General features: G+C 49.9%; 2 protein-coding genes across 6 annotated transcripts in view; one reads left to right on the top strand and one right to left on the bottom strand.

Annotated features, from left to right (window-relative positions):
- The window catches only part of NEU2 (neuraminidase 2), a 105497-nt gene extending 104672 nt beyond the window's left edge, over positions 1–825 (bottom strand). For all 3 annotated transcript variants that reach the window (XR_014830286.1, XR_014830287.1, XM_021074906.2), the window contains exon 1: positions 771–825. The gene's annotated coding sequence lies outside the window, so the exon portion shown is untranslated. The remainder of the gene's footprint in view (positions 1–770) is intronic.
- Positions 1–17864, top strand: part of NGEF (neuronal guanine nucleotide exchange factor) — a 126692-nt gene that overhangs the window by 66413 nt on the left and 42415 nt on the right. For 2 of the 3 annotated variants that reach the window (XR_014830285.1, XM_021074904.2), the window contains exon 4: positions 16638–16780. Coding sequence is in view for 2 of the 3 variants with exons in the window: in XM_021074904.2 (XP_020930563.2) it covers positions 16638–16780 (143 nt within the window). In the remaining variant the exon portion in view is untranslated. Of the gene's footprint in view, positions 1–15628; positions 15932–16637; positions 16781–17864 lie in introns of those variants that run through there. The other variant, XM_021074905.2, reaches the window with a different exon arrangement.

Genomic DNA, 17864 nt, shown 5'->3' with positions numbered 1-17864 from the left:
ATTAAAGGAAAAAAAAAAAGAGAGACCAGAGCAGCAAACAAGGCAAGTCTGGTTTTGATGGCGACAGTCTCAGATGAGGGCAGGAGAACAGGCTGTGGTGAGGGGACCTCCTAGAAGTGACCTGAGGTCACAGCACGTGTCAGGAGTAAGAGCCTGCCCTGGCCCCCACCTCGCCCACGTGGCCCTGGAACAGCACACATCCACAGAGAGAGGTCTTGTCCCCTCAGCCGTCCTTTCTGTAAAACCAGAATACAATGCCCTGGCCTGGCTGAAGGCAGGGGCTGGATGGAAAGGCCTTGTGAGACCCTTCTCTGCACCCACCCCCCAATATCCTCATCTCCGGGCTTAACACGCAGCAGCCCCAACTCCACGAAAAAACAGACCCAGGACTCGAGGAGGCCCAGAGAGAGGGGTATAGAGCCGACCCCACTGCCCATCACTCAGCACCTTCGGCCCGCACTGATACTTCCATTCACACGTATTGTAGAAATGTTATTTGCCTACAAAACGGGTCGTTTAAAAAAAACTATACAAACCATACCGTTCACTGAATTTACAAGTCCATTAGAAAACCACATAAACCCTAAAATGAAAATAAGCAAGGTGTTCTCTGGTGGCTCAGCAAGTTAAGGACCAGCATTGTCACTGCTGTGGCTCAGGTCACTGCTGTGGCAAGGGTTCAATCCCTGGACAGGATCTTCTGCATGCAGCCAGCATAGCCAAAAAAAAAAAAAGAAAAGAAAAGGGGAAAAAAAGACAAGAAAACTTACCAAACGATGTCTGCTTTGCCTGATACACAGCAATCCAAAATGCTGAGTCACCACCAAAGTTTGCAGCCAAGAGAGGGTTTATAAAGACGCAGGGAGGCCGAGGCATGTCGGGAGCCTGGGGAGCGTGGGGGTAAGAAATTGGGAGAAGGTGCGTTGTTACCTCTCTGTGCAGGTGTAACCAAGCTACAGACCTCTGCACATTCAAAAGTGGAAGCAAAGTGCTTAGCACAGTCTGAGGGTGGAGCTTCCAGCCCCCTGACATCTAAGGGTCCTGGAATAAACACCTGCTTGTGCCCAGGTGGAGGGTCAGCGGTCCTATCGAGTCTTAACCAGCCCAGCCCGAGCGAGATGCGGCTGACTTTCAGCTCAGCTCAAACTAGAGGCGGCTGACGCCAAGTTCCTGGAAAACAACCCAGGTAAACATCTTAGGGTTTTGGCTGAGAGCCACCTGGAAGTCATGCAGGTCTTAAAACGACCTTGATCAGTGAAGGCAGGTGATACGGATTTGACTAATAGTTGCCCACAGTTTCAAAAAGATTATTCACAAAAGTATGAAACAATATACAAAGTCACAAAAACTTCACAAGAAAGAAATGCAAAACAAAACTTTTTTCCCTGTATCAAATTGGCAAATTGCTTAAAATTCTCATACTGAGTACGAGAAAGAGGACAGAGGGACACTGTATAAATTGGGTGTAAATTGGTCTCACCCTCTGCAATTTCATAAAGAAGGTGAAAATCTATCCAAATGCTCTTCATGTTTGACCGAGCGTGTCTTCTGAAAAAATAATTAGAAATCACACAAAGGTGTGTTATTATCACTGTGCTATTTATACACGGATGCTTTTAAGCACCTACTATGATCCGGGCTCTAGGTGCCAGAGGGTCAGAGGTGGACACAGGGGACAAAAGCTCTGCCTTCCTGAGCTTGTGTTCTAGGAGGACCTCCCAGGCTTGGCAAGGTGCCTCATAAAATGCACTTCATTCCCTCGGTCCATCCTTAGCTCAATCTTCTATACCTTACACCTGACTGCATTTTAATTTGATTGTTAACACAGTTCTTTAAACCAAATGGGCTCTTTCTCTAAATCCTTTTTTCCTTTTGCCCAAATTTTTATAAAGAAAGAAATTTAAACATAGAGAAAAACAGGCAGAAAAGTACAATGCTCTCCCATGTACCCTCCACCTAGACTCAAAAATGTATTAAAACTTTGCCTATTTGCATTCTCTTTCTCCCTCTTCTGTTTCCACTAAGCCACATGAAAGGAAATTGCAGGCATCAGACACTTCACCCCTAAATATCCAGCACAGAGCTTCTAGGCATAAGGAGACCCTTCTACACAAGCACAACGCCATTGTCACACCTAAGAACATGCATTCCATTATCATTCCACAATCTAAGAGCCAATTCCGTTCAAATTTTCCCCAGTTGTCCCCCAAATCTCTTTCATAGCTGGGATTTGTGAATCAAGGACTAGTCAAATTTCAAGCACTGCATTGGTTAGTTTGTTGTCTTCAGACTCCTAGCATCTCAACAGTCTCCGCATTTTTTTTCCACAATTGCATTGTGGAAACCTGTGATTGAATCACAGAATGCCCCCACTCCCCACGCGTGGGTCTGGCTGCTTCCATGTGCAGTGTTTTAACCTTTTCCTTCACTCCCCATATTCTCTTTAAACTGGACGTTAGGGCCAGACACTTGGTTCGATTCAGGTTACATATTTTTAGCCAGGATGCATCCAGGGGGCGTGTACTTCCAACGGCACCCCATCCAGAGGCTCTTATGTCAGCTGGCCTGCTATTCCTGACACTAAGCTTGATCGTTTGGTTAATTCAGAAGCTGTCAGATTGCTCCCAAGCAAAGGTACAATTTTTCCTTTTGCAACGAATACGTTTTCTGTAACGTGACAGTTGGAGACCATGTAAATATCCTCTTTCCTTTGATTCTTTTAACATCCTTTAAGGATCCTTCCCGAAGCAACCATTACATTGGGATTGTCAAAGGGAATCTTCTCTTATTCCTCCTGTTTCTGTGAGTTGACACTCTTCTCTGAAGGAGACCCCTCCTTTGGCTTTTGTTTTGTTTTTGAGGTTCACTCTGCTGATGGTTTGTTTCGTGTTTTTTTAAATTCAATGTGTCCACTGAATTCATTACTGTCAGATTCCTATTGATGTTCACACTATCACAAATGCAGCCAGTAAGACCCCCTGTAAGCTGGCTGGTAGTCCCTTTAACAGATTCCTTCGTGTCTTCAAGCATTTCCTTACTTTCTCACACAGGAAGGCACTTTATACACAGAATTTCCATACCCCAGACCTGGAGTCAGCCATTTCTCCAAGGAGCCCTAGTTCCTTTCAATGCAGGATGATATTTAGACACCAAGATCTGTGGGCTCTAGGTGCTCATTACTACTGGAAGGTCACCACTCCTAGGACTTCGGAGACAGAGCTAGGAAATGTGTGTGTGTGAGTGAGAGAGAGACAGAGAGAGAGGGAGAGTTCCTATGCATATCTTGAATTACAGTCCAATAGGAGTTCCCATCATGGCACAGTGGTTAATGAATCCAACTAGGAACCATGAGGTCATGGGTTCGATCCCTGGCCCTGCTCAGTGGGTTAAGGATCCGGCGTTGCCACGAGCTGTGGTGTGGGTCGCAGACGCGGCTCAGATCCTCAGTGGGTTAAGGATCTGGCATTGCTGTGGCTGTGGCATAGGCCAGAGGCAACAGCTCCAATTCGACTCCTAGCCTGGGAACCTCCACATGCCTCGGGAGTGGCCCTAGAAAAGGCAAAAAAAGACAAAAATAAATAAATAAGTTACAATCCAACAGCTTTCCTCCTCTCTCTCTAGTCCGTGTTTTCCTCTCCCTTTTCTAACTGCGAGGACCTTGCTTCCGAACATCAGTGTGTTGTAGGATGATGCTCTATTCTGCAAATGCACAAAGAAGAATTTCGCAATTACTCTACCTGTGCCATAACCAATAACAAATCTACCACATGAGTTTCCTAAAGCAGCTGCAACAAAGAATCACACACTGGATGGCTTAAGAACAATGGAAATTCGGAGTTCCTGTCGTGGTTCAGTGATTGATGAAACCAACTAGTATCCATGAGGACATGGGTTCGATCCCTGGCCTCGCTCAGTAGGTTAAGGATCCCATGTTGCCATTGCCGTGAGCTGGGATATAGGTCGAAGATCCTGAGTTGCTCTGGCTGTGGTGCAGGCCAGCAGCTACAGCTCCGATTTGACCCCTAGCCTGGGAACCCCCATATGCTGCAAGTGCAGCCCTAAAAAGACAAAAAGAAAAAGGAAAAAAACAAACAAACAGAAATTTGTTCTCTCACAATCTTGGAGACCAGAAGTCCAAAATCAAGGCAAGCCCATGCTCCATCTGAAGGCTGCAGGGCAGAATCAGTTCCATGCCTCTCCTAGTTTTTGGTGGCTGCTGGCAACACCTGGAATCCTTAGCTTATAAATGCATCACTTCAATTTCTTTTCTTTTTTTTTTTTTTTTTTTTTTTGCCATTTATTGGGCCGCTCTCGCAGCATATAGACTTCCCAGGCTAGGGGGTCTAATCGGAGCTGTAGCCACTGGCCTACACCAGAGCCACAGCAACACGGGATCCGAGCCGAGTCTGCGACCTACACCACAGCTCACGGCAATGCTGGATCGTTAGCCCGCTGAGCAAGGCCAGGGATCGAATCTGCAACCTCATGGTTCCTAGTCAGATTTGTTAACCACTGCGCCACAACGGGAACTCCTCACTTCAATTTCTGCCAACGTCTTTACACAGTGCCCTCCTGTCTGTGTGTCTGTTTCTCTGTGTTGAAATGTCCCTCTTCTTATAAAGACGCCAGTTATTGGATTAGGGCTAATCAGTAGGATATCATCTTACCTCCATTACACTGGCAAAGACTCTATTTCAGTTATTGGATTAGGGCTAATCAGTAGGATATCATCTTACCTCCATTACACTGGCAAAGACTCTATTTCCAAATCAAGTTCACGGCTACCAGGCCTTAGGACCTCAACGTATCCACTCAACCCACAACACCTACTAAGTCAAGTTGAAAATGTCTTTGCTTTTTTTGAGTCCTAGAATGGATCTCAGTAACAGCAAAAAGACAGGGTACGACCTTAAAAAATTAGTTGAATTATATTATCAATTTGATAATTACCCAGGTTCATTTGTTTCAGGGCATTTTCAGTTCTAGGTTTGATCCCCCCCCCCAATATTTTTGGATTTTTAAAAATTATTTGAATATGTAAAATATCTATGTGGTTTCCCATCAAAATGTTGTAAAAAGTACACTCAGAAAGGTCTTACCCTCTGCCCCAACTCTGGAAATAACCATTTTACTGGTTTCTCTTTTTTCCTTCCTGTGTTTCTCGTTGGGGGTCGGGGGAAGGTGTGTGTATAATTGTGTGACTTCCTCTTCTTTGGTTCACAAATTCCCTTGCTTCTTTCACACAGCTCTGGAAATAGCTCCACATCAGTTCAGAAACGCCTTCCTCCTTCCCAATTCTGCTGCCTAAGACTTCCATGGGTTGCTGGTATTCAACCAACCATCTTTGGGTGGCTGTGTAGATTGTGTCCGATACTTTGCTAGCAAAAATAATGCCGGCATTCTCCGGTAGCACACATAGCAGGTTAAGGATCTAGCATTAGCACTGCAGCAGCTCAGGTCACTGCTGTGCTGTGGGTTCAATCCCTGGCCCGGGAACTTCCGCATGCCATGGGCGGGGCCACGAAAAAAGAGATCCGTCTAAAAATAATGCCACGAAGACCGACCTTGTGTGTGTCTTGTTTCGTGTTTCAGGACATGTCTTCAGGGTAATTCTGAGAAAAGGAATTGCTGGGTCAAAGAGGAAATGCCTGTTGTCTTAGTCTGATCAGGCTGCTCTAACACGATGCCATAGGCTGGGGGGCTTAAAGACAGCCAATATTTATTTCTCACAGTTCTGGAGGCTGGGAAAGCCAAGACCCAGACAGGGGATCTCTCTGGGGTTTCTTTCCTAAGGGCACTAATCCCATTCATGAGAACTCCGCCCTCATGACCTAGTCACCTTCCAAAAGCCCTACCTCCTGATACCAGCACCGTGGGGGTTAGGATGTCAGTATGTGGGTGTGGAAGGACACAAGCATCCAGTCCACTGCACAGGTGTGGTTCTGTTCATTACAGAAGGTCAACTTCCCTTCCATAAGAGGATGGATGGTTTTGCTCCCGCATCAGCAGTGCACAAGCACCTGCTTCCTCTGAAGCCTTTCAGCTCAGCAATAACAGAAAGTGTAGAGGACTCGGTCTTTAAGACACGCACAGGGAGTTCCCTTCATGGTGCAGTGGTTAACGAATCCGACTAGGAACCCTGAGGTTGCCGGTTCGATCCCTGGCCCTGCTCAGTGGGTTAAGGATCCGGCGTTGCTGTGAGCTGTGGTGTAGGTTGCAGATGCGGCTTGGATTCTGTGTTGCTGTGGCTCTGGCATAGGCTGGTGGCTACAGCTCCCATTAGACCCCTAGCCTGGGAACCTCCATATGCCACAGGAGCGGCCCTAGAAAAGGCAAAAAGACAAAAAAAAAAAAGACACGCCCAGGACTGATGGGAACTCACAGCATGTCAAGTGCTGAAACAGAGGCCTTGGTTTAAGGAAAGGACACTGTGTATTCTCAGGTGCTCTCAACAGGGAGGAATTTTCCAGTTCTGTTCTGTCATTTCTCTGAGTCACTGTGTCGAGAAGGCTTCCCCTCTCCTGGTAAAAATCCATCACTTCTCACAGAAAACACTCAACCGATGACAGGCTAGGGTTTCTTTTTAAAGGACACATGCTAATTTCAAATGGAAGCATGCATGTCTGGTGAGCGGAAGACCCTCTTCTGAGACCCTTACAAAAGACCCTCATGGTTAGGAAGAGAGACTAATAAGGACCATCTCTTTACCCCGAGCCTCACAAAGAAACAAGCCTTGAGATCCCGCTGACTCTGTGACAAATAAAAGCTACGCCAAGGGCTGAGCAACGCTTTAGAAATAGCAATAATTTAGCATGCAATCTTCACTGCGTGGAAAAAATGAGACACGGGTTTAAAATGAGGAAAAGAAGCATCAACTGGTCAGCTCCGGGGAAGGGTAAACAGTAAACAGGTAAAGAAACAAAAGTGAAATTTCACTGCTTGGCTGGTAAACTGATGTTTTCCCCAGGGAATGGTGGCTCTTCAGCTAAGGGTGCACCCACCTGCTAAGGGAGTAGTGAGGAGAGGAGTTTGTATCCAGTGGGTGAAGGAAAGCATTTGTAAATGTTTCTATGACTGTAATTTACCAAGAAGCACTGGGATGAGACCCAAAGAATGCCTGCGCTTTCAAGCCTCCTCCAACTCCCCTCCACTTGGTGAATACGTCTTGAGCCTCCAGAATGTTCAAGATCTCTGCAGGCCTGGCCAGGCAGGTGGACATCAATCAGGCTGAGTCCCGTTTCCATCAGGCAGTCCAGGAGGACAGAGACTTCAAGCTCCAAGAGAGGGATCAGGCCTTAAGAGAAGTCCTGGTGAAGTGAGCAAAGCCTGGGGGTGGGCTTCATGGCGGAGGAGGCATGCAGACGGGGGATGGAGCTTGCAGGAGGGCAGGGAAAAGCTTGTGGTGTTAGGAGACCTGCCTTTGATGGGAAGTGGTCATTTCCTTGGTGACTCCTTCGGTGGGACCAGGACTTCAATGGACAGGCAGCAGCATCCTAATTAGGAATCAGACGTATGGATTTATGGAAGGAAAGCGGGCGTTTCTGAAAAGGGACTATTTTTACCACCAGGCAGATTAGACTATCAGGTAAGTGCTTTAATTTTAGAGATGCCAGGAAGGAATCGACTGTAAAACTTGAATTCGTGACTCTGAAGAGCTTTTTAAAAGATAGATTTATGTAACGTATTGAGGTGTTTTCCCCCAAGTAAAACTAGAAAATACAAAATAGCTCAGCCCCCTTTTTCAAGTTCATCAGGATTCCCTATGGTTATGTGAACACGTTTAAACTCATGCTCTAAATAGATGCACATTAAGGGGACTGCTCTTTTTAAGTAAATTTTCCCTTATTACATAAGTGACCCATTTATTGCAAAAAAAAAAAAAATTTAAACACATATGAGTAAAAAGAGGAAAATTCCCTCAGAATCTGACCAATCAACTACAAGTACTGTGAAATGTTTCTGATGAGCATTCTTGCAGGTCATTTCAAATATCTACGTGTGCTTAAAATTCCATATGTAATAACACCCTTTATAAACAAAATCAGACCATACTACCATCCAATTTGGGACTCTGCTTTTCTAGTCCATCTACTGTGGGCCTCTTTCCAGGTTATTAACTGCTTTCTAAAATATTTTTAACGATGCTCCATTTTACAGACATGTCATCATCCAAACAGTCGATCGCCTATTCTTGGACGTTTAGGTGGCTCCAAATATTTCACGACTATAAATAACTCCATAATAAACATTCTTGTAGGCAATGTCTTTCCCATGGATTCTCATGGTTCATTAGGACGCATTCCTAGAAGTAGAGTCTCTTCGCCCAAGAGTAAGAACATTTGTGGATTCATTACGCAGGTGTCAGAGGCCCTCTAGAAAGACGGCGTTCACTCATACTCCCACTGCCAGAGGCAAATGACAGTTTCCAAGCCGTGGCTAACCCTGGCTGTTCACTTTTTAGATTCTCTGATGGCTGTGGATCTGATATATTTTGGAAATACAGTGCTTTCTCTGTGTGACCACGTGCATTTGTTGGTAAGCGGTGCTACCCAGTTTCCTTACGAGGTGCTTTACAATAGAAATACCAGCAGTAGTCAAAAGTTTTGAATTCCTGGGAAGGAAGGGATTTTTGTCAACCTTATGACGGACAGCCAAGGACCTAAATGGGGGTCTTTGATGGTACACCTTATTCGTGCTTCTTACAGCTCTTGTAAAGTGACCAGTCTCTTACCAAAGACATAGTCATCGTTTTATGAGACTCTAAATCCTTGAACGTTCAGTCCTGGTGATTCAGCACAGAATGTTCTTTCTACTGGATATTAGGGTGATGTGGCTGGTTTCAGTGAAAAATGAAAAGGTATCAGACTACTGGCTTCTTGTTCAGCAAAATACTTCTCTAAAATCCGGCTACTTGCCATTTTCAAGGAAAAATGTGTGAACAATTTCCAATTATGACTTTTGTTAACTACAGGATTTTCCTTCAAGACTAATTTGTGTATGAATGGACATCTTTTCCTTCCGTGCTTCATACCTTAAATAGTTTTGCCTCATTTGGTTAATAGTTAAGGCCCTGTGTTCTCCGTTGCAACAGTGAGTGTATTTTGGTGCTAAATGCAGGCTTCCTAAATAATAACAATACCACTTCCTATTTGTAGAGAGCGAGCCCTGTAGTTTCCAAAATGCCCCAATTAATAGAGGAACTAAGTTAGATCTAACCATATAGTTTATAAGGTGATTTAAAATGAATGAATGTACGAGGAAGGAAGTGGGCTATTAATTCCTTTACAGTCTGAGCAGAGTATATAAAGCCTAGTAGCCACAGCCTAAAATATACCTTATGTGTACTCAGGCAACTCCTAATCTTAGTTTCTCAAATTTCACCCTCAACATGCCTTGAAAATAACAATATTTTTTTTCGGTCCCCCTTATTTCAGAAATGCTTCTGTTGGTGAAAGACACATGACAATCACCCCAAATCCTCAGGCCTGATGTGTCCCCAGATCCTTGGTTAGGAGTGTCCCAAAGAAACCCACCTCCCAGGCTCTCCCACATTTTCTACAGTTTTGGATGAATACACAGCATTATAGCATCTTATCCATGAGTTATTTGCGGGAGCCTATTTTGAGAAATACATTTCTCTCTATCAAGGCCGTATAACTGTCCACATTTCGTAGTTGGCAACAGAGCTACCATTTGTCTGAGTTTTTAAGGACGCTACCAAGGACATGTGAACCTTCAACAGGAAAATTCCAATATTTCACTAGCTAAGCAACATCATCCAGGCTGCCTCGCACGCCTGGAAGGAGAGCAAAGCTTGGCTGCCTATTTTGGATTCTGAAAACGTGTTCAGTGAAGCAACATCAAATCTTCAGCAGCTAAGCCCCAAGGCCACAATGCCTGCTTCCCAGGATCATGAAACCTGCCCAACACGAGCCTATCTCCTTACACCGCACACCTCTTGGTCCCTCTGGGCTTTCCCCTACTTAACCAGAACTCTAACTGCCCAACCTAGCAACAGCATCAAAGACAAAAGCCAGGAAGTTTCCTTCGAGGCTCAGTGGTGAAGCATCCCGACTAGGATCCATGAAGACGAGGGTTCGATCCCTGGCCTCGCTCAGTGGGTTAAGGATCCAGCGTTGCCCTGAGCTGTGGTGTAGGTCGCAGATCCCAAGTTGCCGTGACTGTGGCGTAGGCCAGCAGCTCAGCACCGATTTGACCCCTAGCCTGGGAACCTCCATATGCTGCAGGTGTGGCCCTAAAAAGCAAAACAAACAAACAAATGAAACAAAACACTCCTCACTTCACCAAAACAGTGAATCCAGTTTGGGTGGGGTTTTTGACTCCCCAGGGCAGGTCAATCACCTCCCCCACGCTTGAGCCACCAAGCCCAGAAGGCTGCTAGTTCCCAAAGAGGTCATTAACCAAAGAAACATCGTCATTAACCAAAGAAGGGCAAGATGCAATACCAGGAGAGGGCCAATGCCACACTCAGTAACTGCAGAAGAAAGACTGAAAGGAAGGTCACATAAGCATAACGCCCATCAACTTCCCCATATTCACTTTTTCACTTGCTATTTCCTGATGCCACCTGGATGGGCTGGATGCTGGGATGCAGAGATTAATGACATCAGCAGAGCTGTCCACTCCCACCCACCCCCCGCCCCCCGCCCTGTGGCAAGTCTCAGGTCATTAAGAAGAGACACCATGCAAGTGGGTGATAACAGGGCAGAGCTAACAGCTCACGGAGCAAAGGCAGGGCCCTGGGCGCTCCCAGGAGTCACCCAGCTTCCACCCCAGCAGCCCCAGTCCAGGCTGCATATTAACTCTGTTAACAAAGAAATACCAGCAAGGCACTGGGGAGTCACTGAAAACAACAGGTGCGTGGATTTGAGGAAAACTAACCCGGCAGGTGTGAATGGGGCAGACTGAAGGAGAGAAAAAGACATCAAGAAAAGGAAGGCTGTAAGAGGCACAGGGTCAGAGTTGAGGCTTGTGAAGTTAGGGGACAGCCCATAAGACCACCCTCAGCTCAATAATTCACGAGAAGGACGCAGAGCTGTTCCTCGCAGTTACGGTTATTGCAGTGAAAGGCTGCAGTTTTATTTTAATGTATTTTGTGGCCACCCCCGTGGCATGCAGAAGTTCCCGGGTCAGAATCCAAACCGAGCCACGGCAGTGACAACACTGAGTCCTTAATCACTAGGCCACTAGGAAACTCCTGAAAGGCTACGGTTTTAAATCAGGCAAGAGTAGAGATACATAGGATAAAATCTGGGAAAGTTCCACTTGGAACTTCCCAGCTTCCCCTGTGGAACTGTGGACAGAGCTAACCTTCCCAGCCAACAATGGGTGACAATATGGCCAACCGGAAAGCCCATCTGAGCCTGGGCATCCAGAGCTTTTCCTGGGGCTCCCCCACCTAGACCTAGGTGGCCCCCCAGGTAGCTGACCTCAGTCTGCAGCTTCTCTGGAAGCTGAACTATCATCATACGGCCCAAAGCCTCTACCTTATCTGACATGGCCCAGGCCCCCAGGTAAGCAGAGACACTCTTATCAGACGTGACATTCCAATGGCCTAGAGGTCACCTCCTAGGAGCCCAAAAAAGAGGCCAGACCTCTCTTTGGGTAAGATTAACTCTTTACTAAACAAGAGTTTAAACTGTTGGTCTTTTAAACCTATTCCCAAACATGGTTCAATCCACATTAACAAATTATCATGATACAAAGCAAGGAAAGAGGAGTTCCTGTTGTGGCTCAGGGGGTTAAGAACTTGACTAGTATCCATGAGGATTCAGGTTCAATCCCTGGCCTCGCTCAGTGGGTTAAAGGATCCGGTGTTGCCACAAGCTGTGGTGTAGATCGCAGACACGGCTCAGATCCCAAGTTGCTGTGGCTGCGTCGTAGGCCAGCAGCTACAGCTCCAATTCAACCCTTAGCCGGGAAACTTCCATATGCCGTGGGTGTGGCCCTTAAAAAATAAAAAAGTAAGGAAAGACCGTCAACTTCCACCTCATCAGTAAGATACTTCCGACCACGCAGCAGCAGAATCTACTTTTGGAGAGTCTCCTTGGGGGGATCTTTTGATCCACTGAGTAGGTTCTCTCACAGCTGCAGTGAGAGAGGCCACATCCTGCCCTTTTCCAACTTTTTTCCCTGGATTTTGGGGGTCCATGTAGCCTCAAGCCTAGAGCCTTCTGAGGATTGATTGCTGCCTCTCTGGTTTAAATATGTTGATTTTCAAAGCAACTGAAAACATCTTTTAAGTGGCAAAAGTAAACTGTGTTTATGGATTTAAAAGGTAGAATTAATTAAAAATTATCAAGGACCTGTTTTGAAAAGTTTTAAAATATGTATTCGAAGACCATCTTCTCACTATGAAGTCATTTTCCTACTATATTTAAGAGTACAGATGTGGGAGTTCCTGTCATGGCGCAGTGGTTAACGAATCCGACGAGGAACCATGAGGTTGCAGGTTCGATCCCTGGCCTTGCTCAGTGGGTTAAGGATCCGGTGTTGCTGTGGCTCTGGTGTAGGCCGGCGGCTACAGCCCTGATTAGACCCCTAGCCTGGGAACCTCCATATGCCGCGGGAGCGGCCCTAGAAAAGGCAAAAAGACGACAAAAAAAAAAAAAAAGTACAGATGTGTTTTAACGTCTAATAGTTTGGCAACATGCCATGTGACCCTACGAATATTTCGAATAAGAAAATAGAAATTGCAGATCTTTATGCTACACGAGGTAGTGTTGAGTTCCTAGCGCATGCCTGCAGAATCCACCATTAGCTGGCTGTGTGATCTTGAGCTTGTCATTTTAACCTTCTGGTTCTGCTTCTTTTTCTGTAAAATAAAAGAGCTGGACCAGATCATTTCTAGGTTCCTTCTCCCTCTAGCAATCCTCCCTCAGAATAAAATAAACATCTTACAAACATGAATGAGAACTCCTGAAAGCTGAGGTTACTACATAAATAAGAATCCCCTCTATTTCCAGTATTCACCTCTTATACCCCAAAGGAAGAAACAAGGAACCTTTAGATAAAAGACATAAAATGATGAAATATTTTGCAAGACATATCATTAATTCCTTAGCAATCTCCTGTAGAGCATCAACTATGGACCACTCAAGGATACATATTTGAAATATTTGCTTCTACTTTACGTTGTGAATGATTCGGTGCAAGCTACCCGCGAAATGGAGATTTTCATCATAGCCTGCCTAAGAAGCGCTAAATATGATGGAAAATAGAACGTGGGGAATTGAGCTTAAGGTTATATGCCTTCAGAACTCAGTGACTTTCTAAACTGATTTTATAATTAGAAGGATATTTTTAGCTTATTTTTCAATTGGAAGGTTTTAATATACTCATCTGAAGCTCTGTAATTTCGCATGAATCTTTTCTGATTTTTTAAAAAATGAATTCATCTTTTCTCCCTGGTGCAGCAATGTGTGAAAGAAACAGCTTCCATTTAGTGTTACATCAAATTTCAGGGGCAGTGAAACCATGCAAAGCAGCAGGCCCTAGCGACTGCCCATAGAGCACCTCCTCAGACCCTGGCAAAAGATGAGGAGGACACTGGGGTATCCAGCCTGGAGGAGCCGGGTCTAAGTGTAAGGACGGCCCTATTCACAGGGAATTACAGCACCAGGCATCGCTGCTGGTTATACAGGAAAGGGGCCTGGTGGGGATGCCCCACGGCACCTTGGCCAGGAAGGGTGAGGACATGGGGACACAGTGGACAGTCCTATCCGAGCAAGATGACAGGAGTGGGGACACCAGGTAAAGAGCCTGTTATAGGAGCCTGACCTTCACCTTCAGGGGATGGGACTCCAATGGAGGTATTTAAGCAGTGAAGGGACAACAGCAGACCCATAGGTTAGAAAGGGGACAGAGAGAAGGATGGGCAGAGAGAAAGAGATGTCCAAATACCAAGAAGGGGACAAAGCAGTCCCCTTTCAAAGCAGAAAGACTTTGGGGATCCAGGGGGCTCGGTGAGGCATTGACATGGGGGTGACGGGAGTACAGGAGAAATTGAGGCTGGCTGCCACGCTCCGCTTGGCCTCCTGGTTAGCTGCTGGTATGGGGTGCGCATGGGAGTGCTCTGGGGGAGTGTTGGGGAGACATCCTGTTGGGGAGACCTCCCGGTGGAGATGGCCAGGGACAGATGAAAATGAAGAGCTCAGGACAGGGCTGTCTGGAGACACTCAGAACGAGTCAAGGAAGGTAGGGACTTGGGCTGGAAAAACAGAAGACCAGATGGTTGTCACGCAAATATTCTGAGGCCTTAAAGGCAAAAGGAGATCTGACCTGTCTGTCTGGCCCCTAGAGGGGAACGAGGGGTAAAAAGCTTTAGGACGTGGTTTTGTCACCCTGAGCAGCTTTTCCTGGATCAGAGCTGGGGGAAGATGGAAAGGGCAGGGGCCCCCGCCTCCCAGGGCGCCCCCTGAAGTCGGGGAAGGGGAGCTTCCCTCCTGGCAAAAAGCTGCTTTCTCTCCTTTTCCTCCCCAATTCTCCCTTTACCACCCTGATCGGCCGCGCTCCAGACAGCTAGCTAAGGAATGCCGTGAAACCAACCTACTAACTAGTAACCGAACCCCTCCCACCAGGAGTATTTGCATCCCAAAACGAGGGATTTGTTCATTTAAACAAATGCCCCGTGGGTGGACTGTGCAGGGGAAGGTGCCGAAGAAGATTTCCCACTTTGGTCCGCGCTGCACTTCCCCACCCCACCCCCCAGGTACCCTCCGGGCATCGGGAACCGGCCCTGGCCCGCAGAGCCGGCCGCGTCACTGTCACCTGGCACTGCCCGGGGAAGCGGAGAGCGGGCGGGCCGCCCCCAGGAAAGGACGCCACGGAGCCTGCAAGGTTTCTTGCTAGGCTGGGAGGAGGATTTTGGAGTTGGGAGTTGTCCCCCTAGACTTCCACGGCAGACTGGACCACTCACACTCCCCCTCGACTCCAGTTGCCCGTTTCTGCTTGGTTTTTGTTTGTTTGTTTGCTTTTCTCTGCTTGTTGAACTAGCTAATACGAGGGTGCAGGTTCCAAGAGCGGGGCAAGGAAACCGGTGGCGGCGTAGGGGCACTGTGTTTCGCCTTCTCTCGCTCCCCTACACCCTCTCCGGGCCGCCGGGGCCTTGGAAGAGCCGGGGGCAGCCAGACTCGTTCCGGAGAGGCCTCTGCGCTGCCCCCCCTCCACCGTCAGGTCTGGAACGAGCGTCCTCGAGGGTCCCCTCGAGGCTGGGCCCAGGGCGGCAGAAGCGAGGGTCTCCCGGCGAGTCCCTGGGTGCGCGGCGTGGGCAAGGCCGAGGTTCGGCAGTGGGCTGGGCCGAGGGTCACCTCGCCCCTACCTTCCAAGTTCGCCCTGTGTGCAAGCGGGGTCGGGCCGGACAGAGGAGGGGGCGGGAAGGCAGGGCGCAGCTCTCGGGTCCCCACCTATCCGGCTCTGTGCGTCTCCCCGGGAGGGACGCAGCCGCGGTGCGGGAGGGAGGCGCGGGGAAGGTGGGAGGTCCCCGGCCTCAGGCGGCGCCTGCGGGGCCTGGGTCGCGCCGAGCCCCGGCTCCCCCGCCCCGCCGCCGCGCGGCCTCGCCCCCGCCGCGCGCGCCCCTCCCGCCTCCCCGTTGCCGTGGCAACCCCAGGAGCCTCCAGGCGCGCGCCCGCCCGCCCGCCTGCGGGAGCGCTCGGCAGCGGCGGCGGCTGCGGCGGCGGCAGCTCTGGCTCTAGCCGAGCGCGCTGCGACCCCGCTCCGGAGCCCGCTGGTCGCCCCCTGCCCGGCTCCGGGCCCCCAGCAAGGCCCCCGACCCGGCCCCAGCGCCCGCCCGGCCGCCAGCCCCCATGGAGCTGCTGGCCGCAGCCTTCAGCGCCGCTTGCGCCGTGGACCACGACAGCTCCACCTCGGAAAGCGACGCGCGCGACTCAGCGGCGGGACACCTGCCCGGCAGGTGAGGACGAGTGGCCGTCCCGACCCCCACGCGCCGCCACCGCGCGCCTGTAGACCCAGCATGCGTCCTCAGCCGCGGACGCCGACCTGAACGGCCGGTCTCCCGCCCCCAGCCGCCGCGGACCCTGTCGCCCCTCACCCCTTCCTCGGCCCCAGTCGTGCGGGCACACCACCTCGGGCCGCGGGTGGACCCCAGCCAGTCCCTGCCCAGGGCTGCCTCCCAGGCCCTCTCCCGTGTGCCCTGGGCACACGCGTCCTGTTCAGTGTCCCCTCTCCGCGCCGCGCGGCCCTGGCACTGGAGGATCGCTACCCAAAGAGGGCCGGGGACCGTGTGACCGCGAACCCCGCGGGGCGCGCAGCGCGCTCGGGGCTCCTGGCCGCGAGATCCGTCGGGGCGGCCGGTCGGCGCCTGGGAGCGGGCAGGGCGCGCCAAGTTTCCGACGCCTGCCCGCGAGCTCCGAAAACATGAAGGTTTGGGCGGGCTAGTGTGGGAATGAATCACCCGGTCGCACCCTGGTGCGGTGACAAAAAGGGCCTGTGGAGTCTGCCTGGCCGGGAGGGGCGGCGGCCGCTGTGGCCGCTCGGCCTGGACATCCCGAGCAGGGTCCAGCTGGCCCGGCCGCCTGTGCGGACGCCGCTTGCGAGCTGGCCGAGGCGTGTCGTTGCTTAAAAATAACCGGCCCTTGCCGCTTCTCTCTTCCTGGCAGCGAGTCATCCTCCACCCCGGGAAATGGGGCCACACCCGAGGAGTGCCCGGCCCTCGCCGACAGCCCTACCACGCTCACCGAGGCCCTGCAGATGATCCATCCCATTCCCGCAGACTCCTGGAGAAACCTCATCGAACAAATAGGTGGGTGTCCCCCAGCCGCAGCGGGGCGTCACTGAGGGACACGTGGGTTCTTGGTGGACTCCGAGGGGTCCCCTGCTTGTGGGGCGCCAGTTCTGTCTTCACCTGGGCAAATGCATCTGACAAGGAAGGTTATTGACCTGGGTTATAAATGGTCCCATCGTCAAAACAGCCACACTTTAATAGTGACTGTGTAACTGGGTTTGGGCAAGTGCGTTTCTTTCCCGGGGGTCTTGCAGAAGGGGACTCACCCAGCCCTTTCCTGGGGCGAGCTCTCTGTCCCCTTGGCTCCTGCCAGAAAGTCCAGGGGTGAGGCGCCAGCAGGCCATGCAGGAGAGAGGGCTCCAAGTGTCCCTACCCCCACCCCAAACCCCCACCCCAGGGGCTTGGGGAAGAGCTGGAAGGGGAAGCGAGTCTGCAGAGGGGCTTCTGGAGAGAGCCAGGATGACTGGTGTGGTTCTGGCACGGGGGATCAGTGTCAGACTTGGCGCAGAAGAAGAAAGCACAGAGAGAAGGCAGGAGCCCCAGAGGTTAGGGAAGGAGGCCTGGCTGGTGGGAAGTGTGGGGCGCAGCCTGCCTGTCCAGCTCCCGCCCAGCTGCAGCTAAAGCTCTGCAAGAGCAGAAAGTGGATTGAGTCGTCGTCCCAAGAACTGGAGCACTTGCATTTAAAAGTCAACCATTGCTGAGGCTATCAAACTGGGTATGTTCGTCCCCAGAGCTGGTCATGGCATGGGTTGTTCAGGAATGGTGCCGCCGCTTAGAAATCTTTTTGTCCTTCAGTGTCGTCAGAGCCACAGTCTCTTCCTTAGATTCAACTTTTGGCTTGAAAATTTTCCTCCCTCAATTCATCATTATTGTCCTCCATCCTGAATGCGCAAACAGACATGAGGTGTCTCCAATGGAAGCGGCGCTTCCTTTGCCCCAGGAGACCTGCATTTGGGAGACTTTTCAGGCAGGTCCCCCCCTTCCCTGGCTGAGGTTTATTGCAGATGGAACCCAGGGAGGAGCTGGACGCTTGCAAAGCTGAGGGTGGAGGGCACACTGCACGCCGCTAAGCCGGGCTGACTCCAGGGATCTTGTTCCCAGC

Source organism: Sus scrofa, chromosome 15, assembly GCF_054392235.1.
Source record: "Sus scrofa isolate SSC_HxYL_T2T_F1_AM1 chromosome 15, Sscrofa_HxYL_maternal_Yorkshire_Landrace_v2.0, whole genome shotgun sequence".
In the NCBI taxonomy this organism is placed as follows: Eukaryota; Metazoa; Chordata; class Mammalia; order Artiodactyla; family Suidae; genus Sus; species Sus scrofa.
Note: the sequence above shows the minus strand (reverse complement) of the source record. Positions and strands in the feature narration are given on the sequence as shown.